General features: G+C 42.2%; 1 protein-coding gene and 1 long non-coding RNA gene across 2 annotated transcripts in view; one reads left to right on the top strand and one right to left on the bottom strand.

The window, feature by feature from the left end:
• The window catches only part of gabrb3 (gamma-aminobutyric acid type A receptor subunit beta3), a 370,172-nt gene that overhangs the window by 267,055 nt on the left and 78,479 nt on the right, over nt 1–24,638 (top strand). The window contains exon 4 of the mRNA XM_069892543.1: nt 9,681–9,901. Coding sequence (XP_069748644.1) covers nt 9,681–9,901 — 221 coding nt within the window. The remainder of the gene's footprint in view (nt 1–9,680; nt 9,902–24,638) is intronic.
• Nucleotides 8,610–22,862, bottom strand: LOC138740150 (uncharacterized). Its single transcript, XR_011342705.1, has 2 exons — nt 22,598–22,862; nt 8,610–8,876 (listed from the first exon to the last, which is right to left on the bottom strand). It is a non-coding gene; the product is annotated as an uncharacterized lncRNA (long non-coding RNA).

Here is a 24,638-nt window from a genome sequence, read left to right as displayed (position 1 = left end):
ATAGTGTTAGCGGTCAAGCTAACGACTCAACTAACCGTTAAAATAGAAAGGGATTGAGTGGCAAGATATTGATTTGAAACCCATTTTGATACAAGGATTTTGAAGGGTATTGAATAGCAGGATGTAAGAGGAGTTAGGGTGGAAGAAGTGAAGAATGGAAGAAGAGGGACCAAGGAAGGATAGGAGGAAGCTAGCGATTCTGGAGAAGGCACTGAAGGAGAGGCGATATAGGGGCAGGGGATGAGAGGGCTCAACTGGTGGGTTTATGGGGATGGAAAATGTGAGTGAATGGCTGTCATAATCTAAGGGTCTCAGATCCTCTGCCATTGATAATGCAGCCTTGAATGAGACACTATTGGCAGGACATGACCAACTCAAAATGACAAGAAGTTTGGTTCAGTTCATCTTGTGGAAGGGCAAAAAGAAAAGTGAACACTCATCATGGGGTGTGCTCACTACCAAGACTGGACTCAACTATTCTGTCAGGGATGTCTCTTGTGGGATAACTGAGTCCCGAGAAACCTCTAGCTCACTCCATTATGGTACTAGTACAAACAGATCAAAAATTTGCACTTCCTTGGTGGTGGGGTGGGGGGGATGGGGGGTGGTCCAAGTCCATAGCTCCTTGAAAGTGGCCACCAAAGTAGATGGAGTAGTAGAAAAAGTGTGTGGTATGCTTGCCTTCATTGGCTGTTGCATTGAGTACAAGAGTCATGATGTAGCTGTATAAAACTTTGGTTAGGCCACACTAGGAAAACTGAGTGTAATTCTGCTCTCCCAGTAACAGGAAGGATGTTGAAAGGGTACGGATGAGATTTACCAGGATACTGCTTGGATTAGAGGGTAGGAATTAGGTGGACGTAAAAAAGGATTACTGTAAGATTCATGTAAATGGGCAGGTATGGATTTGTTGAGCAAAAGTGCAGGTATCTAACCATTGCTCCACTACAGTTAGCACAGCACTGTTTACAGTGCCGGTGACTGAGATTCGAATTTGGCGCTGTCTGTAAGGAGTTTGTACGTTCTCCCGAGTCGGTGTGGGTGTCCTTCAGGTGCTCCAGTTTCCTTCCACTCTTCCAAACGTACTGGAGTTGTAGGTCAATTGGGTGTTAAGTGAGCGGCACAGTCTAATGGGCCAAACGAGCCTGTTACCGTGCTGTTTGTCTAAATTTAAATTTAAAATTTAAAAAATGGTGGAGTAGCCATCAGGAGTTGAAAAAAAAACCCTTGAAATCTGTCCTCCCATTCCCATTAAATATTGTTAATATCATCTGAATAGAGGTTTAAATTTTAAATTTAGATGTACAGTACAGAAACGGGCCCTCTGGTCCATGAACCAATTACGCCCAATTACTCCCAATTGACCTACAACTCAGTATGTTTTTTGTTTGAAGGGTGGGAGCACCCGGAGGAAACCCACACACATGCGGGGAGAACATACAAACTCCTTACAGACAGTGCCGGGTCGTTGGCGCTGTAATAGTGTTGCACTCATTGCTACGCTAACCTTTCCACCCTGATCAATTAGGACTTTTTAAAATAATGCAAAATACTACAACAGGAGGAATTTTGAAATAAAACTATGAATGGAACTATTCTGCAAATCGGACAGCATTCATAAAGTTATTTGATAATATTTGTTTCAGACTATGTCAAATTTGAATTAATTAGAAAACACTTTTTGGGCAGAGAAAAAAAAACACACAAATGCTGGAGAAACTCAACAGGTAAATCAGTGCCTTTATTTGGGAAAGGTAATATATACATCACCAGCATTTTGGGCTTGAGCCCTTCAAGGTGTGGGGGAACATAAGAGATGTCCGAACAAAAGGGGGAAGGGGGGTGGTGAGGTTGGGAGATGATAGGTGGGGGGGAGAGTCTAGGCTAGGTAGAGAGAGAAAGGAAGTAGGAACTGGAATAACTAGTTAAGGGGTGGGGGGGAGAGCAAACTTATTAGTGGAACGCAGTGAACTCAATGTTCATGCCCTAGGATTAGAGGGTAAAAAAAATGAGGTGTTGTTCCTCCAATCTGTGGGTGGTCAGGGTGGGGTGTGTGAAAGGCCATGGACAGATATGTGAGCTTGATAGTGTGGCTCAGAATTGAAATGGTTGGCTACGGGGAGGTCGCTTTTGTTGCAGGCGGAGAGGAGGTGCTGGGCAAAGCGATCTCTTAATCTGCAACTGGTCTCAGTGCTACAGTGGACCTGGAGGGATTTACTTACAAAGGATGTGATTGTGCTATGTGTTAAAAGTAATAATAAACAACAAAGGTTGGTTTGGAGGAAATGTAAATAGAAGATAAAGAAACACTTGAAATAAGCGTCAAATAAAGGAAGGACAAGGCCAAAAAAGATTGGAATGCTGGAAATGTGAAGCCTCCATAGGCAATTCTTAAGTAAGGCAGTGTACAAAATTTATTTTAATCGGAGATATTATAAATTCTCTGTAATATCTTTGCACTTGGAGGCATTTAGAATTGAATTGGTGAATGCACATTACAAGCCTCATAACAACCAACTGAAAAACTTCACAAAGATTAGCGTATACAGAGCCGTTGTCATACCCACACTCCTGTTCGGCTCCGAATCATGGGTCCTCTACCGGCATCACCTACGGCTCCTAGAACGCTTCCACCAGCGTTGTCTCCGCTCCATCCTCAACATTCATTGGAGCGACTTCATCTCCAACATCGAAGTACTCGAGATGGCAGAGGCCGACAGCATCGAATCCACGCTGCTAAAGATCAAACTGCGCTGGGTAGGTCACGTCTCCAGAATGGAGGACCATCGCCTTCCCAAGATCGTGTAATATGGCGAGCTCTCCACTAGCCACTGAAACAGAGGTGCACCAAAGAAGAGGTAAAGGACTGCCTAAAGAAATCTCTTGGTGCCTGCCACATTGACCACCGCCATTTGGTTGATATCTCCTCCAACCGTGCATCTTGGCGCCTCACAGTTCGGCAGGCAGCAACCTCCTTTGAAGAAGACCGCAGAGCCCACCTCACTGACAAAAGACAAAGGAGGAAAAACCCAACACCCAACCCCAACCCACCAATTTTCCGCTGCAACCGCTGCAACCGTGTCTGCCTGTCCCGCATCGGACTTGCAGCCACAAACAAGCCTGCAACTGACGTGGACATTACCCCTCCATAAATCTTCGTCTGCGAAGCCAAGCTAAAGAAAGAAGAACAACATGAACAATGTCCATCGCTTAATTGATATTTGAGATACCTGGGATTGTTTTCGTTGATCTTATTAGTATCAACAAAAGGAAGTCTCAACATTGAAATGAATCAGGACACTTAAAGAGTTTATGTGCTCAGATATAAATCTAAGTATTAGCCTGAAAATCCTTGACTTCCTGCGATAATGCTAATCCAATGGCTTACAATATCGCATTATCTCCCAATGCAAACACAGCTTGTCTTTACTGACATGATGGGTGTTGAAGGAAAAGAATAATTATGTAATTTGTATGCAAACACCCAAAACAGTTTGTTCTTTTTTACTAGGAATTAGTTTAAACTTCAATCTGGTTCACATTTCATGACCGATGCAAGTACACTTCTTACGCAAGGCAGGAGGGGAACATTTTCATCCTCGGAGTTGAGCAGCAAATAAACTGGCAGTCCAAAGTGAAAACATAAAATGCTAGATATGCTAAATTCTGGCTTAATTTAGCATCTCACTTGCAGAACAGCAGCTCTGTCATATTGAGTGGAGCTGTAAACGGAGTGGCAGGCTATCAAAGAACACAAAAGGAGAAGGGTCAATTGCAAAAAAATGACAGACAGTTTAATCCGGACAATGTGAGGTGTTGCACCTGGAGTGATCAAATGTAAGGTGAATGTAAACAGGTAAAGCTTCCATTATTATCACCTAATAGTGCATTTAGAATGTAACATACATGAAATTATTTAACATTGTCTGCTGTAAGGAAGACAGAGAGTCGCCACTTTGTCCAGCACCCCTCACGGAAATGAGGCCCCTGTGGGGTTCACACCAGAATGATTGTTAGAGAAGCGCATTAGGGTAACTGGGTGGGGCACAGTCTGACAGTCATAAGCTCGCTCAGCAGTGGGGGCGGTTCTGTCGGCAGTGTACCTGTAGACTCAGTCAGCGGAGAGAGGAGGGGGAGTGCTGGTGGAGGCCTACCTTCCGAGCCGGGGAGGGGGGTAGGGGGGGCTTACTGCCAAGCAGTCCTAAACCTTCTCCGTCCTTCTAATCTAGCAGCTGAAAGTGCAGCTTTTATTACGTGGAGAGTCACTAGTGTGCGCAAGCTGGACGCTAATGGTGCTTGATGCACACTAGTGACATGGGTAGGGGCAAGCGATGGCTGCGAACGTTTGGAGGCACAGCACGGGTGCCCATGCCATGTGAGTGTATGTGGCCACAGCACCTCACAAGGAGGGACTGTGCCTGCGAATTCGCCTCCTTGGTGCCGACCATGGGCCCCAGTGAGGAACAAACACAAGACCCCTGGTTTACAAGCCCAGTGCTCTAACCTCTGAGCTATAGGAGCCTCTAGATAATGGTAGGACCCTTAAAACATTGATCTGCTGAGGGATCAGGGCCGGTGGGGGTGGGGGGGGGAGGGGTTGTCAAAGACAATAGCTCCTTGATAGTGGATGGAGTGGTAGAAAAAGCATGTGGCATGTTTGCCTTCATAGGCTGGTGCATTGAGTACAAGAATCGTGATGTAGCTGTATAAAAATTTGGTTAGGCCACACTAGGAGAACTGGGTGTAATTCTGCTTTCCCAGTAACAGGAAGGATGTTAAAAGGGTACAGAAGAGATTTACCAGGATACTGCCTGGATTAGAGGGTAGGAATTATGGGGATGTAAAAAAATATTACTGTAGGATTCGTGTAAATGGGCGGTTGACAGTCAGTGTGGATTTGTTGAGCAAAAAGGCAGGTATCTAACCATTGCTCCACTACAGTTTGTCACCGACACTGTAACAGTGTGGCTCTGAGGTTCAAATCTTGCACTGTCTGTAAGGAGTTTGTTCGTTCTCCCCGTGTATGCGTGGGATTCCTCCGGGTGCTCCAGTTTTCTTCCACTGTTCAAAACGTACTGGAGTTGTAGGTCAATTGGGTGTTAAGTGGGCGGCATGGGCTCATGGGCCGAATGGGCCTGTTACCATGCTGTTGGTCTAAATTTAAATTTAAAATTAAAAAAAATGGCGGAGTAGGCATGAGGAGTTGCGTAGGCCTCTTCAGCTCCAAATACATAGAATTGTGTGTTTGGACATACACAGGTTGTCTTAACGTGACTTTCTTCCTCAAGTTGGAGTAGGGAGAATTCCTCCTTCTCCTGTTCATCACCAGTGCTGTAAAAATACTAAAATCCTAAAATTATCATCTCCTACTTTTCTAAAGCTGCAGCTCTTTGTCTTTCATTAGTGAGTCCAGATAAAAGCTGATTCTTGAAGCCCAATACTTGAAGCTGATTGATTACGCTGACATCAAGCAACCCTCACAAGTATTTGGGGCCTGCGCTGACTGTAATTACCAGCAGTACACTGGGCCATACCCACCTACATGACTATGTGGCCACAAGAGCAGATATCTCATTGAACCAAGGGTCAGGTCACTAATTTAACATACCCGACTCTAATGGAAATCTACCCTTGCTTTATCGACACTGAAGAATAAGGCAAAGCAAATAGAGTCTCAAATGGCACCAGGCAGGCTGGCTACACTCAGCCACTCAGTAATACCATATACGAATTATGGTGTTTTAATGAAGTAACTTTTTAACTGGAAAAAATGGCAGTACTGCCAAGCTGCTGTAACAACAGCGGTGTCGCTGGTGTGGACCAGGAGACGGAGACACAGCACTGCTTCAAAAGAGTCAACCACCCAGCCCTAATGCCGGCAGTTCCATACAGGCTTTAATTGATTGTTGACTTCAGGAAGGGAAAGCCAGAGGTAGACAATCCAATGATCATTGGGGGATCAGAGATGGAGAAGGTGACCACATTTAAGTTCTTGGGAGTCACTGTCTTGGAGGATCTATCCTGAACCCAACACACCAATGGCATTGTGAAGAAAGCACGTCAGTGCCTCTACTTCCTCAGGAGTTTGCAGAGGTTTGTTATGACACCAGAAACACTGGCAAATTTTATAAGGAACTGTGGAAAAACAGTGTACCTTATTATCCATAATCATAAAGCCCTTTGCCTCTTCTTGTTTCTTTCCCATGGCAATAAGAGACCCTTTCATGAATGGAACCTGGGGGTTTGATTTGAGTTGCAACTCTTCTAGCGTTCCCAGTAGTCAAACATGCAAAGTGAAATGAGCTACTGCATGGTTAGCGCAACGCTGCTTCAGCGCCAGCAACCGGAGTTCGAATCCGGCACTGCCTCTAAGGAGTTTGTACGATCTCCCCATGTCTACTTGGATTTTTCCCGGGGACTCCGGTTTCAAAACGTACCTGGGTTGTAGGGCAATTGGGTATAATTGGTTGGTACGGGCTCGCGGGCTGAAAGGGCCTGTTATCATGCTGTATGTCTAAATAGAGAATGATAAATTAACAATTGCAATATAATTTGAGTCCAAAGGTATGGTCACTGTCCAAAATATGGATGTAAAACGCAGATGCTGACCAATCCATTTGGCTTATTTGCTGCAGGATCGAGCATCTTCAGTATCTTGTGTCTCTGCTGTGAAATTTAGCAGATGAAAGATATCCATAAACTCTGAATGTTCAGTGGATGAGGTGATTTTAGCATGTTTACTCAGATGGGGCTTCAAGCACCAGGTCATCAAAAGATCCCTGAGTTTCATCAAGGATTACCATGTGAGGCCATTTTACTTGTGATGCAGATTGGGAGCTCTTTCTTTAAGGATTAGATGATGTGAGATTGGTGGTGTAAATGACACCATAGACAGAAATGGCTAGGCTTGCCAGTAACGTCCACTTTCAGTGAGCAAACTGAAAAAGATGTGCTTAATGACTGTTTTACTACCTGCTTAGGATGAATGTGCGAGTGATCAGGCAACCTTGGTCCAGCCTGTTGCGCAATTCTCAGGTGGTGGAAGCTTGATAAATGTCTCAAAGGAGCTAACGCAGTTCCACGACCACTTTCCTCCATCTGCTCTTGGTCCCTGATTGCTCCTGTGATCACTAAGGGCTCCCTGAGCATTCGTTCAGATGTTCCATCCTGCCCAAAGGCATGGATGGATATTTAGTCCACTGAGGAACGATGCAACTGAACTCTCTCCAGGAGCAAAATTTATTTGTAAGGACGATGCTCCTGAGGCCATTTCCAGGGCAGGCTCATTTTTCACACCGCCAAGCCTCCTGGGAAGTGGGTAAACTTACCGGGCCTGCTGTACCCAGGGAGCCTTTCCCAGTGCACCATGATATACCTGATTCATTGGGAACACAGGATTTTAAAGGGGGGGGGCCCGCCTCCAGCAGTGACATTGCAAGTGACATATTAAGTACGGCACTCTGACAGCCCCGCTGACTACACAGTTAGAGCCCACAGCGCAGCCGGCAGACAGTGGGACTGTCAGACCACAGCCACCAGATCCGTCAGAGCACGCAGGCAGTAATGTCACTGATGGCAACCAGTAAGTCAAGGAGGCCATTCACACCGCCACAGAGTGATTAGTGAGTTTATTTGCCCCCGCCAAGACACTAGCCCCCATCAAGAGTCAAAGCCCAGTTAATTTTTACTCCCCTGCCCTAGTTGGGACCTTTCCCACTGCCAGATTACCCGCTATGGACCTGCTCGATTGGTCGGTTCAACCCACATGTACTTGGCAGTGTGAAAGGGGCTGCCTTTCGTAAAAAGTATACTTCATCTGAAACAGATTAAAATAAATCCATGAGCCCATTAAGCTGACAACATCTCCTCATTAGTCAGGAAGGCACAGCAGCACCAATAGTTCCTGAGGAGGTTGAGGAGGGCAAGGCTACCTGTCCACATCTTGACTCGTTTTACCAGAGCACAATTGAAAGAGCCCTTCCTGGTTGCATCATTGTGTGGGACAGTAGCTGCAAAGCATCAGACTGGATGTTTATTCAGAGGATTAATAAAACAGCTGAGAATATCACTTAGGTTTCCATTTCCTCTACTGATGACATTAACTGGAAGAATTTTCTAAGGAATTAGTGAGGACTCTTTCCATCCAGCAGAGAGTATCTTTTGACCTACTACCCTCAAGAAGGAGGTATAGGAGCATCAAAATCAGGATTGCCAGGCTAGGAAATACTGTGGCTTCTTCCTGCCATGGTGGAGTGGGGGGGGGGGGGGGGGGTGGTTGAATGTGTCTGTCTGTGTGTGTGTCTGTGTGTGTGTGTTGTATATTTTCAAATTTCTTTTTGTATGTGATTATTATGTTCTGTGTGGTCCAGAAAATGTAGGTTTTGTCAGATCATAATAACCTTAAACTTAATCATTCTACATACATTTAGTGCAATATATCCCAACATAAACTTGCCTTGCCAATTTAACCATTCTGGAGAATATTCCATCATTCAACCAATAATCACATGAAAAACCTAGTGAAATAAGAGAATGTCATGGTGAATCCATGTGGTTACTTATTCAAAAGCCAAATATAGTAAATATGATCTGAAATAAAAACTTAGACATTCTGGAGACAGGATATTATTTATGAAGATTGAAACTGTGTGAACAGCCTACATTTCCTTGAGAATTGCTGATCTTTGTAGATTTGTTGATACTCCCCTCTCTCGTTGTTAGGATGTTCAAAGTTCCTCCTGTCTTAAACATCCTGAGAGGAGAATAACAAATTCTCCAATTATCGTTCTGCTTAGACCACTTGTGAAATATTCTATTAGTTCACTCCTTTTGCTTGTGAATTTTTCATTGAACATCTGGAAGATCTTCTTTGGGGGCTAAATGGACAAAGGTAAGTTAGCAATGGTAGGGAATGCACATAAAAATGTGTGCAATAATCAACCTAAATTTACATTTATATTTACATTTAAAAAATAGACATACAGGCCATTTCAGCCCACCAGTCCATGTCACCCAATTTACACCCCATTAACCCACACCCTCACTAAGTTTTGAATGGTGGGAGGAAACCAGAGGCCTCGGAGAAAACCCACACAGCACGGGATTCGAACCCCAGTCCGTTCCTGATCACCTGCACTGTAAAGGCGCTGTGCTAACCGCTACACTGTGCCACAAATGGATTGATAAATTAATTTTGCATGCTCTTAAGGAAAGAAAATCTGTTTTGAAATATAAAATGCAGGATCATGATTGTAAACATTTTTTGCAAGGAAAGAATACCACTTTGCTTCTAGAGACTGGATTGTTGGCAGTCTTTGAATAATAAATGCAGTATATTTTTAATAGCAACTGATTTTAACTCATTTTTTGTGATATTTGTGTTAATTCAAATAAATGTAATCTATTTCATTTGATGGTTCAGCAATAGGGTTCTAAAATGGACATTTTTCTCATTTTGTTTTCTGTTCTGAACATGCTGGTCCGATCATTGAAATGTTACACTGATTTATTTTTCCATGGTTTGTGTTAAATCCAGCACATCCAAATACTCATTCTAATAATTGCTCGCTCGGGATTTTGTATGGTTCTTTTATTCCCCATCTGTTTGTGAGCAGTGTTTGAAACTTGTACAGCACCTTGGTGAAACCCCACTGATAGCCTGCGTGTCATTTCTCTTACAGGATTATACAATAACCATGTACTTCCAACAGTACTGGAGGGACAAAAGGCTGGCATATTCAGGGATTCCTCTCAACCTGACTCTGGATAATCGAGTCGCGGATCAACTCTGGGTGCCCGACACATACTTCCTGAACGACAAGAAATCATTTGTGCACGGTGTCACAGTGAAGAATCGGATGATCCGTCTCCATCCTGATGGAACGGTGCTGTATGGGCTGAGGTTAGTTCCACCCAATTGCAATCCTCTCACTTGCAATGGCAGTTTGACTGACCTGGTCGATTGCGGCATGTTAAGAAGGCAGTTCTCACTCAGGCAGACTGTATGATGAACCCTAACCTACAGCATACACATGACCCACTATGTAATTGTGTATTCCTCAGCTCCCCCTGTGGTGACACTAATTGGCCTTTATCTGGTTTCTGCATCAGGAAAAGTAGGAGAGCTGTTCTTTTCTTTGTTTCCTTTCTTTTTTTCTCTTTAATAAACCTAAATTTAATAATTGTATTATGAAATATTTAGTTAGTATTTTCAATGTTGGAGGAGTGGAGATGGAAAGTTGGATGTTTATTGGATTTTGTGAGAGTTTAGATGGCTGATAAATTGAATTTTTTTTTAGTATTAATATTAATGGGATTCACAATCAAATAAAGTGGAAAAAATTATTAGCTTATATGAAAAAAATTAAAACAGACATGGCTTTTTTACAGGAAATACATCTGACAGAAAAAGAACATCAAAAATTAAAAAGAGATTGGGTAGGAGCAGTAATAGCATCATCTTTTAATTCTAAGGCTAAAGCTACAGCAATATTAATTTAAAAAAACTTACCAGATAAAATATTGGATATTAATATAGATGTAGCGAGGAGATACGTTATGGTGAATTGTCAGATTTATTCGGAACAATGGACCTTAATGAATGTATATGCACCAAATTGCAAATTTATGCAAGATGTCTTTATGAATTTATCAAATGCCAAGGAAAAAATTATATTGGGAGGGGATTTTAATTTTGCTTTAGGCCCTAAATTAGATGGATCAGGAGATAGAATGGTGAAAAATAAGGTAGTAAAAATGATAACTGATCTGATGAAAATATAAATTTAGTGGATATATGGAGAAAAATCCACCCAAATGAAAGAAATTATTCTTTTTGATTTAAAACATATTCGCAGATAGATATGTTTTGAATTTCTGCACAACTTCAATATAAAGTACAAAGAGTGGAATATCAAGCACGAGTTTTATCAGATCATTCACCTTTAATTTTGTCCTTTTCATTGGAAGAAGAACAAAAGGTAGGTTATAAATGGAGGTTAAATACTATTTTGTGGAAGAAAAAGGAATTTTGTGATTTTATGAGGCAACAGGATACATTTTTTTCTAGATACTAATAAGGATTCAGTTGCGAGTAAGTTTGTATTATGGGATTCTGCATATTTGAGAGGTCAAATAATAAGTTATACTTCGAAAATAAAGAAAGGAAAGGTGGGGGAGGTTTATAAGGAAGCATTCTGCAGGTGGGAAAGCTTGACTCAACACTGGGGATCGAAAGGCCTGTACTGTGCTGTCGATTTATATTTTCTATTCTATTTACAATATGTGGTGAGATGAAAGAAACTTCCTTTGCAAAATTATTATCCTCTTATGTTTCCATTGATTTACTGAAAGGTTCCCCTGACTTAAAACCTTCTTCCTCAGATCTTCATCAGATCAGTTACCATTTTTAACTACCTTATTTTTCACCATTCTATCTCCTGATCTATCTAATTTAGGGTCCAAAGCAAAATTAAAATCCCCTCCAAATATAACTTTTTCTATGGCATTTGATAAATTCATAAAGACATCTTGCATAAATTTGCAATTTGGTGCATATACATTCATTAAGGTCCATTGTTCTGAATAAATCTGACAATTCACCATAATGTATCTCCCCGCTACATCTATATTCTTCCCTTAAATTCCCATAACATAAATTTGGTTTGCCTTTGTGCATCATCTGGGACTGTTGGGAACTGGGGAATTGGAGAGGTCACAATGGAGACCTTAAAGAGGTCCTTACACTCTTGCAGTTAAATGAATGGAAAATATCCTGGGCCTATCTCTTCCATGCTCACCAGGTACTTCTGCACCATTTCCCATCATCGCAATCATTATTGCTTGGAAATTATGGGTGGGGGGTGGGGTGGGGGTGGGGAGAAGGAGTTATTTTGTCCCAGTCTGAAAATGGCTGCCTGTTGCAATCAAAACACAAGTAGACTGTAATTATAATGGAAATATACTGTGAATGTTTGAGCTAACTGGTAGCTTCGGGGAATTGTTTGAATACTATTTACTGGTTTTTTTTTCTCTATGGGGAAGAGAGTTAAAGAAGTAATTACCATGATATAAGCTGTAATTGATTTTTTTTAAATAAGCAATGGGAGTGAAGTTCCTGTGAGGGCTTCTGCAGACTGAAGCCACGAGGAAGCTTGTGGTATGAGTTCTACAAACCCCATGGTAGGCTCACTTCAAACTGGTTTCCCAAAAGCCTAGAAGTTCTTGACAGAAACACCGGGTAGAATTGCATGACAAGGTCATATTGCAACAAGAAGCAAAATAATCAGTTTCTAATGATCCAGTCAGGTCTACCTTCCCGACAGCTGATGACCAGCAGCTACGCCAGTGACTCAGCTTGGAGCCTGACCTCGAATAGTGCCCACATGGAGTTTGCATGTTCTCCCAGTGACTGCGAGGGTAATCTCCAGATGCTGCAGTTTATTTCAATGTAGAAAAGGTGCATTAGGGCCACAACAAGATCCATTGTACAACAAAAGACTGTGGGAACACTTCTGCTCAGTGGGACAGAGGGACTTCATGATGCATGGATGTGGTATGAAATGACATTAAACAAAAGAAAAAAAAATGCAGTCTTAGATATTCCAATTACCCACTCTTGAAGTCTGGTCATGAAACTTCAAAGATATTCCAAATGAAAAAGAATGAAGATAAGCCTTTCTTTTTGAAAAAAATGACCTGTTCCGACTTTAATCTTTGAAGCCGCTCCTTTCCAATCTCCTCAGTCAGGAAGCTGAATATATCTCAACCTGACCACCATCTGACAACACTCTCTTCACAACATTAACCTTGTCAGGAATCCCTCAAGATCACGAGCTTATTCTTATTTCTAACAAGACCCCCACCACCCAGGCCATGCCCTCTTCACTCTGCTACCACCTGGAAAAAGGTACAGGAGTCTAAAGACGAGCACTCAATGGCATAAGGACAGCTTCTTCCCCACTGCCATTAGATTCATGAATGATCAATGAACCAAAGACACTGCCTTACTTTTCGTGCATTATATATATTTTTTTTAATAGTAATGTTGTAAGATGGTTATAATATGAATGCTTGCCCTAAGATGCTGCAACAAACAGTGAATTTCATGACTTGTTCATGACGATAAATTCTGATTCTGAAAATCTGCAGGGAGGCCAGGATAGGATTGTAAATTGAGCTGTGTTACTGCCTGTCAAACATGTGCCAACTGTTTACAAGACTGCTCGGAAATTGCAGTTGGTGCCAATGAGATACCTGCCAAGTTCAGGATAAAGTCTTAACTTTCACTCCATTGATAGCCAGGTGAGCTATTTTATTGAACTGGAAAGGAGATTTGTCCCCTACTCATAGGCAGTGGCTATATGATGTAATGTCCTATTAAGTTTGGAGAAAATCAGATATAATACTAAAGATAGAAAGTTTCAATTTATGAAATTATGGGGCCGATTCTTCGAATTTTTTTAATAATTGGAAGAATCAATAATTATTATACGTTCCGGGAATTCTTTGTCGCCAACGATTCCGCATCATTGTTGATTTATATTTTATTTTCACACATTATAAAAAAGGTAACCTCGATTAGAGGGAGGGGACAGATTAGTTTAGCTCAGTTCTTTAGTTTCTATTTTTTTAATTTTAATATAACAGTTGAATAAATGGGTCTGACATGGTGGCATACATTATGTTTGTCACTAGATTGTGTTATTATAAGTAACTACTGTACAAATGTCATTATGCATATTTTATTATTTACCTATTTTTTTCTCCCTTATGGATGTATTTATTTTTATATAATTGATTTATTATGTAATCGTCATTTATTATGAATTGCTCATATGTTAAACTCAATAAAAATAGTTAAAAAAAGAAAAAAATACACAAAGCTGGAGAAACTCAGCAGGTTAAAGTGTCCTTTATATAGCAAAGGTTTCAGGCTTGAACCCTTCATCAATGGTAATGTCACTGAAGACCATGAGTAAGTTCTTCTGTTTGTAGGAGATGGTCATTGGGTGGATATTTTTAGACATAGATGGACTTTTCCCTTATCAGCCCATGTCGGGATGCAGTCCAAGATATAATCCAAAGATTGCAACTTGCAGTCAAAGCATTTGCAAATGGAATTTAGTGTTATTCAATCATTCATGAACACCTCCACTTCTGTCCTTTGTGGTGAAAGGGAAATCATCAAAAAATAAAATCAGAATCTGCAAACCATCAATATCAGTTGATATGCCAGGGGTATAGCTTCAGACTATTTATAAAACAGTTTCATACGTCTTGTTGTACATCTGCTCAGTAATATGCATCAACATCTATTTTTTTATTCTATTCTCTGGAACTATGTTTACAGATTGATTATGTTACAGAGGGGCACTAAATATTCCCTGGAGCATTGGAGAATGAGGGGAGATTTGACAAGGTATACAAAATCATGAACAGTCCCCCACAGAAATTGGTATATCATTTCAGATACTGTTGGAGAGGTTGACCTGACAGAGGAAGACCATGGCAGATGGGACTCTGGCACTGTGCCTGGTGCTGTGGTCAAGAAAGAAAGGAGAAATGCAGAAGTTATAGGGGATTCCTAAGTGAGGGGAACAGACAAGAGATTCGTGAGAATGACAGGGATATCCAGATGGCGTGTTGCCACTCTAGTGGCAGGGTATGGGATGTCTCAGATCAGGTGCAGAGTACACTAAGGGAAGAGGGCAAGCAGCCAGAGGTCTTGGTACATATTGGTACCAATGACCTAGACAGAATAAGTGAGGAAGTCCTGAAGGAAGATTGAGGGGAAGAAAAGTGTGGGGAAGAAAGCTGAGAAACAGAACCTCCAGGGAAGTGATCTCAGGATTGTGCCTGTGCCACATGCTTATGCAGGTAAGAATTAGGCAGATGAATGAGTGGCCAGCACACTGGTGCAGGAGATAGGGTTTCATGTTCTCGGATCATTGGGATCTATTTTGGGGTAGGTATGACCCTTAAAAAAAAAGGAAGGGATACACCTGACCTCAAAGGATTCTAATATCCTGGTGGAGATGTTTAATATAGCTATTATAAGAGGGTTTAAACTAAGTTGACAGGAGGAAGTAAACCAGGGTGCTTGGATACTATGCAGCAGAGATGGCAAAAAGGACAGGCAGGTGAAAAATCAGGATAATTTGCTGTGCAATAGAAATACAGCAAAATAGATAACAGGTACTGGTCTGAGGGTACTGTACTTAAATGCACGTAGCATTAGAAATAAAGTAGATGACCTCGTACAGCTACAGATTAAAAGATATGGCAGTGTGGCCATCACTGAGACATAACAATGATAGATGTGATTTGGAGCTGAATGTCCAAGGGTACATAGTGCATAGGAAAGATGGGCAGGTGGGTAGAGGGGGTTGCATGCCCCTGATAGTAAGCAATGATATTAAATCACTAGAAAGAAGGGACAGAAGTGGTTAATCCTTGTGGGTTGAGTTAAGAAATAGCAAGTGTAAAAGGACCTTAATAGCAGTTATATACAGGCACCTAAATAGCAACCGGGAGGTGGACTATAAGTTACAGCTGGAAAAAGAAAAATTGTGTGTCAGAAGGAAAATGTCAAAATAATTATGGGGGATTTTAACATGAAAGGGTTTGGGAAAGTCAGTGATGTACCATCAATAATCACAAAAGACTGATGTTACAAAACTATCAGGATTTTATTCAGTAAACACTGAAACAACCTCATTGACTGATCGAAGCAAAGAGATAGGGGGAGCACGCAAGGAGCTATGGTTAGGATCGGTGTCGGGAGGCATGTACAGATGGCAGCAGCCAATAATTGCATAACAGTGGTTGACCACATTCACCCCTCCTTTTTAAGAAGAGTTCTGCGGGGTGAGAAAAAAAAGGTAGACTAACTATACGTATATACATGTTACAGGTTGTCTATTGGGGTCTCCTCTGCCACATCGAGCGATGTGGTAATGGTTAGGGCACTGCCGTAGCATCCTGAGTGGCTTGTGAGGTTGGCCTGGAAATCCAGCCTCAGTAACAAAAGGGGGCACAGAGTTGTGGCATAACGAGCCATCTGCAGCATTTGTACACTATGCCTCTAACAGATTCATAATGCAGGACCCATGGATCACTACCGTGTATGATTTGGATGCGAGTGATAGCTTGTGTTTGGCAGCCGTACTTTAAGGGCCGTACTTCATTGGTATCAGGGTGGATAAAATTTTCTGTACTCCCGCTATTAAATAAACAGTTGGTAACGCGCCCATTCACCTGGATGTCCATCATGAACCTGGCGAGTTTGTGTGAACCCTCATGGTTCAGGGTGATGGCGCTAGTATGGATTCATTGTCCGAGTCTGATGGCTGCTTACGCTCCTGAGATGGCTACCCTTGATCACAAGATGGCCGACCTGGACCCCTCATGCGAAGATGGTGTTTGGCGTGCAGTCCAAAATAGTGACCTCCTTGACTCGCACATGGCATCGCTGATGTGCAGGGGATATGGCCCTGATTGCACTTCCTGGTGTGGCGACAGTCCGCATGTGGCACTGCTAGATTTTGCAGACAGTTTGGATTGGCAAACTTTGGTGTAATACCCCTTTTTCCAGCACCTGGAGCACACAGAATCCTTGGCAGGGCAGCGTTTCCTTGGGTGCTTACCCTGCCTGCAGAGATAGCAATTGGGGAGATCACCCACAACAGCAGGCTGAGTAGTGGGACGATATAGGGGACCAGTCACTCACAGGGTGGGACAATGCCCCATCCCAGTATAGCAGTGCCCACAGCAACCAAGCGGCTGAGTAATCCTCTGATTTCCGGAGGGTCACCTCCAATGTTCAATCACCCTTTGAAAGTCGAGTCCCATTTGTTCCAGTAGTCATTGCCATATCCACCTCTGATGAGGTCTTTTGTGTTCTGGGCAGCTGACATGGCCTTACAGTCACATGCTTTGCACAGGATCCAGAGGGATTGCAGGTACTTGGCACTTGACTCACTAGGTCACTATTTTCTGGTGGCCAGGAGGTGCCTGGAGTAGATCTCATTAACCTTCCTGCGATACTAGGTCTTGAGGGTCTCCATAGCTGCTTGGTATGAGCTGGTGTCGCTGATCGTTGGGAACACTTGAGGCCAGACCCATGAGAGGAGTAATCTCATTCAGTTAGTGTCTGTGGTGATGGCATCCGCAGCTGCTGCCAGGAAGTCTTCAAAGCAGCGTAGCCGAAACTCGAACATGCTTGGGGTGTCAGGCAATCAAGGGTCGAAGTCAAGCTGCTCAGGTTTCAGGTATTATTCCATGCTTCTTGGAAATTTTTACTTAAAAATTGTACCATCACAAAAGGCTGGAGTTGTATAAATATCAGGCTTTTATTAACTAAAGACTGGAACAACTATCAACCTCAACAACTATCAACCTCATTGGCTGATTGAAGGGGGAGCCTGCAAAGGACTATGAGTAGGATCAGTTTCAGGAGGTGTGTTCAGCCAGTAGGAAGGTACTGGATCTCAGGAGAGAGAGTTTGTAGAATGCCTATGGGATTTTTGTTTTGGAGTAGCTTGTCGATAAGCCCACCAGGGGATCAGCAGTTTTGGAATAGGTGCTGTGTAATGAATCTATGGTTCATTACACAGCACCCAAGATGGTGGCGATGTGACTGCAGCTCACTGCAATTCTACGGACTCAGGTGCACATTACCTAAGGTATGTAGCTGCACACAAGGTCTGAGGCACTGGAACTGGCGGGTGAGCACCAAGAGTATTTGAGGGATCTACTGCGGCCAGAAAAATTTGCTCTGTCTGAGGAGCGTCAATTGCGGAGGTCCTAACAGCTAAGGCAGGCGCATGAAATGTTGGTGTGGAGGCTTGGAGGATGAGTGTGGAGGCCAGGGTGGCCCAACTGGGGTAGGGACAGCTGACATGGAGTTGTAGCGACTGAGGTGGAGCCCAGGGTTTGTCACTGGGTAAAGTTGGCGGACATGCTCAAGGGGTTGCGTCGCCAAGTTTATGGAGCAGAAATGTAGACTGTTTGCGTGGCTGGTGGGGCGTTCCTGAGGGGCCATGTTGTGGGGGCTGGCGGTAAGGTGGGTGCCTGTGGGGTACGGAGGTACTTATATATGACCTCAGGCACTAGAGAACGTGGACGGAGAGACTCCTTGCTGCAGTCTTTCAATCCTATGCTGCTAGTGTTGTTGTCTGGTCGAAGAATTGGTTGCACAGATTTTTTGTTATTTTCATATGATTGGAATTGAGTGTTTTTTGTATAATTAGTTTAAGTAATTTTATGTAATGTTCTGAGTCTTAAGTCTAAATTGTATTTAATCTAAAGTGTCTTGTGTTTTACCATAATGATACACCAGTCCCAAGAGTGTTATCTATATTTTTTTTCCACTACTGCTCATAACTGCTGTAGCTTTAGGAAATGATGATAAGGTTCGAATGTGTATTGATTCTCTTGACCTCACATAAAAGTCCTGGCCTCCCTTTTGTCATGGTTATCTAGGGAGCTGCAACGTCTGCCCAGATGGTTTGGGCTTGTAGGGCACAGGGCTGAGTCGGCTGCACTAGTGTGTTTAGGCAGCTTTTCGCTGCCCATGTGTTTCTCCATTACTATTCTGCAAGATGACTCTCTTGTGTAGTGTCTAGTCTTTTGTGTTTGTTGATAAGCACTTTGGAGCAACATTCCGTTGTGTTTAAAATGTGCTATATAAACAAAATATTCAATTCAATTCAATTTAGGGAACTAAAGGTAATGGAACCCTTAGGAAGTAGCGATCATAATATGATTGAGTTCAGGTTCAAATTTGAAAAGGGAAAACTGATATCAGATATGTCAATATTTCAGTGGAACAAAGGAAATTACAGTGAGAGAAGAACTGGCCCAAGTTGATTGGAAAAGTAAGGTAGATGGAGGGACAGCAGAGTAGAATTGGATGATATTTCTACAAGAAATAAGGAAAGTACAGGATAGATATATTCCAAGATAAAAGAAAATTATGAATGGACAAATGGCATAAATGTGGTGAACAAGTGAGGTTAAGGCTAAAATAAAAGCAAAAAGGGAGGGCAGACAAGGACGCAAAAATCAGTGGATAAACAGAGGACTGTGAAACTTTAAAAATCTTACAGAAATTATGAATGGAAGTTGGCAAATAACATACAAAAGAAAACTAAGTTGTTTGAATATACGAAGAGTAAAAGAGAGACACAGGTAGATATAGCACAAATTGAAAATGATACTGGAGAAATTATAAGGAGTAACAAAGTGATGGAAGAGGAACTAAATGAGTATTTTGCATCATTCTTCACTGTGAGAGACATTAGCCATATACCTGATAGTCCGAGGTCCCAGGGAATAGAATTAAGTCGTCAGGATTACTAGAGAGATAGTGCTTGGTAAGCTAAATGGACTAAAGATAGATGTCTCCTGGACCAGATGAGGTGCACCCATGGGTTCTGAAGGAGGTGGCTTTGGAGATTGTGGAGGAATTGGAAATAAATGGAAATGATTTTCCAGGAATAAATATCCCTGGCATGGTTCTGGAGGCCTGGAAGTTTGCAAATATAGTTCCACTATTTAAAAAAGGAGGGAGGCAGATAAATGAAAATTACAGGCATATTAGTCTGACATCGGTAGTTGGAAAGTTATTGGAGTTGGTCCTCAAGGACAAGGTTATGAAATACCTTGAGTTGCATGGCATGATAGGTCCAAGCCAGCATGGTTTTACGAAGGGAAGATCCTGCTTGACCAACCTATTGGAATTTTTTGAGGTAAACTCAAGTTAAATGGACAAGGGAGAGGCTATGGATGTTGTGCATTTGGATTTTCAAAAGGCCTTCGATAAGGTGCCACATAAGAAGCTGCTTAATAAGATGAGGGCCCATGGATTTACAGCAAAAGTATTGGATTGGGTGGAGCTTTGGCTGATAGGCAGAAAGCAAAGGGTGGGAATAAAGGGATCCTGTTCTGGTTGGTTGCTGGTTACTAGTGGTGTACTTGGGGCCACTTCTTTTAGCAATGTATATTGATGATTTAGATTATGGATTGAATGACTTTGTGGCAAAGTTTTCAGATGACACCAAGATAGGTGGTGGAGTAGGAAGTGTTGAAGATATCGAAAGGTTACAGAGAGACTTGGACAGTTTAGGAGAGTGGGCAAAGAAATGGCAGATGAGACATAATATTAAGAAATGTACAGTTGTACATTTTGAAAGAAGAAAATAAATAGGCAGATTATTATTTAGATGGGGAGAAAATTGAAAATGATATGGTCCTTGTGCAGGATACCCTTAACCATGAGGTTGGATTTTGGCATTCATTTCAAGAGGAATAGTGTATAAGAGTAAAGAGATGTTGATGAGGCTCTATGGGGCATTGGTGAGACCTCATTTGGAGGACTGTGTGGAGTTTTGGGACCCTTATATTAGAAGAGATGTATTGATGTTGGAGAGAGTTCAGAGAAGATTTATGAGGATGATTCCTGGAATGCAAGGGAAAACATATGAGGAGCATTTATCGGCTCTTGGACTGTATTCATTGGAATATAGAAGGATGAGAGGGAATCTCTTAGAACCATTTTGATTGCTGAAAAGATTAGACAGAGTAGGTGTGAACAGGACATTTCCCTTGGTGGATGAGTCCAGGACAAGATGGCACAGACTTGTAATTAGAGGGTACCCATTTAAAACAGAGATGAGAAGAATTTTCTTTAGCCAGAGGGTCATGGATTTGTAGAATTTATTGCCACATGCAGCTGTGGAGGCCCGATCATTGGGAGAGTTTAAGGAAGAGATTGATAGGAATCTAATTTGTCAAAGTATCAAGGGATATGGGGAAAAGGCCAAAATTGGAACTAGATGTGAGAATGTTTCAGTTCATGGTAGAGTGGCAGAGCAGAATCAATGGACCGAATGGTTTGTTTCTGTTCCTTTATCTTGTGATCTTGTATAGACAGGGTAAATGCAATCAGATTTTTTTCCCCCACTGAGGTTTGGTGAGACAGGAGTTATGAACTGAAGGACATGACTAAAGGGTGAAAGATGAAATGTTTAAGAGGAAGATTAGGGAAAACTTCGCCCAGAGAGTGGTGAGAGTGTGGCATGCGCTATCTGTGCAGGATGAGGATTCAATTTTGAAGATTAAGAGAAGATTGATCTGTGGTCCAGGTGCAGGCCAATGGAATTAGGCAGAGTAAATAGTTTGGCATGGATTAGATGGGCTGAAGGTCTGTTTCTGTGCTCTATGGCACTATGGTTAAACAGTAGATTCTGGGCAATATATTGAAGGTAGCACAGTGATGCAGTGAATGGAGTTGCTGCTTCACAGCACCAAAGACCCAGGTTCATTCCTGTCCTTGGGTGAGTGCTGCCTGTATGGGGTTTGCATAATTAACCATTTTCTCCAGGGCCTCCGGTTTTCTCTGATATATGTGCAGGTTAATAGGTTAAATGGTCACTCTGTGCTCTGGTTTCCTCCAAAACATGTGTAGGTTAGTAGGTTAAATAGCCACTCAGTTGGCCGTAGTGTATGTTGGTTCATGCATAATCTGATGATGGTGGTGGGGGGGGGGGGGGGGGGGAAATGGTGTTGATAAGAAAGCAAAGAGTATTAAAAAAAAATAGTCAGTGGGAACACAGTCCATCAACGTCTGTTTCCATGCAGGACCTATCTGTCTCAATGGGTCAAGTGACCTGCTTCACTGGAAAGGAAATAAGGAAAAATCACTACTGACAAACCCCTGGTATCCAGAATGCAAGCAACCAGCAAAAAAAAAGAGAAATAAATTTTAAAAGTTAAAATAAATAAGAATAAAATAATATGCAAAAAATACACAAGGTTAAAATTCTAAAAGCGGCTTGGTTGGCGTAGCGGTTATCGCAATGTTTTTACAGCACAAACTATTGGGGCCGGGGTTTGAATCCCATGCTGTCTGTGAGGAGTTTGTATGTTCTCTTTGTGTCTGCCTGGGTTTTCCCCAGGGGCTCCAGTTTCCTCTCATAATTCAAATGTACGGTGTAGGTTAATTGGGTGGCATGGACTTGTGGCCAAAATATCCTGTTACTGTCTAAATGTAAATGTTCTCAGAAGTAATACATAAACCTTTGGTGAAGATGGGAGTAACTATTCAGCCAGCGGAGTGCCTTGGTCGTGCTTTGCTCATAACAGCTGTTTAAATAAAGTTGTGTGAAACAGCAATGGCTTCACCCAGGAGGAAGAGCTTGTTGCTGCTGCTCGCTGCTGGGGTGGTTCTCTTTATTTTTGTCTTTTAAATGTTTATTCTTAATGCAGGTGTATTAGTTCGGCATTGTAAGAGGAAGTCTCAAGCATCCGGAAAATACACTTAACTGGCATCTACCAATCCCCATAGGTGCTCGATATGAGAGGTTTTACTGTATAAACAAAGGATTGATGGTATACTCCAGTTCAATGTTTATAATTGCTTCTTGTGGGAAAGCTGTTTATCAATGCAAAGAGATTAACTTCAGAAACTTCAGTTGCAAATTTGTCTGTGTTCATTTATTCAAGGTCTTCCCCATCTGCTCTAGCTCAACACAGAGATACCCTGTCTGAGCTGTAAGGAGACCATATTCCTGCAATTATCCCTGAATTTGTGTACCTGCTAAGCACGTCAATCCACGAAGACACAACCTTTGGGAGATCTTCTCTAATCTTCCATGTTGAAGATGATTGCATCTGTGAGCTACCATGGGTTAATGATTCCCTTGCAAGTATGGATACGTGTATTCCATATTGAGGGGAGGCAGTAGATGCTGCTTAGCTCATGCAGAGACCCTGCTCTCCTGAATGCACCTGGTTTAATACTGTTGAGAGTCAAGGGTGTCAGTTTGCAACAAGTACCTTAAACCAGCACTTTTATCAGACTGCCCTTGGTTGCTCTTTTATTACCAACAACAATGAGGGCATCTGACATGTACAATGTACATTCATACCTCATGCAATGTTGGCTAATCAGTCAAACATTTTGTAAGCAAGTCAGTCAACCTCTAAACCTCCAACTTTGTGCAGTCAAGGGTTTTGATTTCAAGAGAAGGTGGCTAAAATTTCTGTGAGAATAGTGTGAGTGGTCTGGATTGGGTGGACATTTGTTTTGTTCTGAGTTTATTTGTAGATGACACTAAAAATGGTGATGTAATGGACAGCCAGAAAGGATGTCTTGGTTCACCTTCCAAACTATTCAGAATTCTATTTTAAACTAAGGAGTAATAAACAGAATTTTGCTCTGACAAGTGTTGAGATGTTGTTATACGGGAAGTCAAATTGGGATCAGATGTACACAATAAATGGCAGTGCCCTAGAGCACGTTGTAGATGAGAGGGACCTTAGTGTATAGGTGCAAAGTTCCATGAAAATGGCAACTCAGGTAGACAAGGTGGCGAAGGAAGGCATTTGGTACACTTGCCTTCATTGGGCAAGATCAAAAGTTGGGCATTGGTGAGATCACAGGGAGTAATGTTTACAATTAATATTGTCCAGGATTCACCAGGATGTTGCTGGGTCTTGAGGGCTTGATTTATAGCGAGAGATTGGACTGGCTGAGTCTTTATATTGCGGAGTGTTGGAGGCTGAGGGATGACATTAGGGAGGTTTATAAAAGAATGAAGGACATTGATAATGTGAATGCTCGCAGACTTTTGCCCAGGGTGGACTATTCTTCAACTAGAGGGCATGGCTTTATAGTGAGAGCAGAGAGATTAAAGAGTGACCTGGTGTGCAATATTTTCACTCAGAGAAGTCAGTGTCTGGAACAAGCTGCCAGAGGAAGTTATTACAATATTCAATGTCTGGATAGGAACTGTTAACCGAAATGCAGGCAAATGAGACTAGCCCAGAATGTCAAATTTGCCAATAGGGAGATTGGGCTGAAGCTCTGTTGTATGAATCTTGGAATTGTACTTCTTTAAGCTCAGGATTTGGTGCACTCAATATTTCAGGCAAGCCCAGTTCACAGCAGTGGAACAGAGAATGCCTCACGAAAGCATGGAATGTTGAGGGGGGTGTCATGGCACAAATCATCCTGTGATCTGCAGAGGAAACTAGCAGAGATTTTCTCTCTTCTTTGCATTCTAGAAGTTGAACAAATTTCAATCAATTTATCAATTCTTAATCATTTTGTTGTAACTTAAGGTTTTATACCCATGGATTTGGACTTCATGAGGAGCTTCATCTTATTCTCATTGGATAGATGCTTCCATACATGTATTTTCATTGAAATGATTTGGACTGAATGATACAATGAATAAATTGATGTTCTCTCTCGCATGGCACTGGTAACCAACCCAATCCATTTCCATGGATTTCAGGATTATGACTCAGCACTGCCATCTCAAGGGCAGTTCTTGATAGCAATAAGTGGTAGCTCTGCCATCAATGCCCTCCCATCTCAACCAAATACATTCAAAGAAAAAGATCTCATTTTGCTCAATGTTAAGTTAAATCAATTCTTCAGTGGCTTTCTACTCACAGAGAAAGGGGCTCGCACAGTTTCAGAGCCTTCCCCTGCTGGCTGTCAGCTGGTAATCCAAATGGAGAGCCTCCTTGTCTCAACCAATCCTCGTGAACTGCAAGGACATTTTTTTGGTCAAATGCAGTGAACAGGACTGCTTGACTCTTTTGGAGGCACAGAAGACAGGGGTTCA

The sequence above is a fragment of the Narcine bancroftii genome, chromosome 7 (genome assembly GCF_036971445.1).
Source record: "Narcine bancroftii isolate sNarBan1 chromosome 7, sNarBan1.hap1, whole genome shotgun sequence".
NCBI lineage: Eukaryota > Metazoa > Chordata > Chondrichthyes > Torpediniformes > Narcinidae > Narcine > Narcine bancroftii.
Note: the sequence above shows the minus strand (reverse complement) of the source record. Positions and strands in the feature narration are given on the sequence as shown.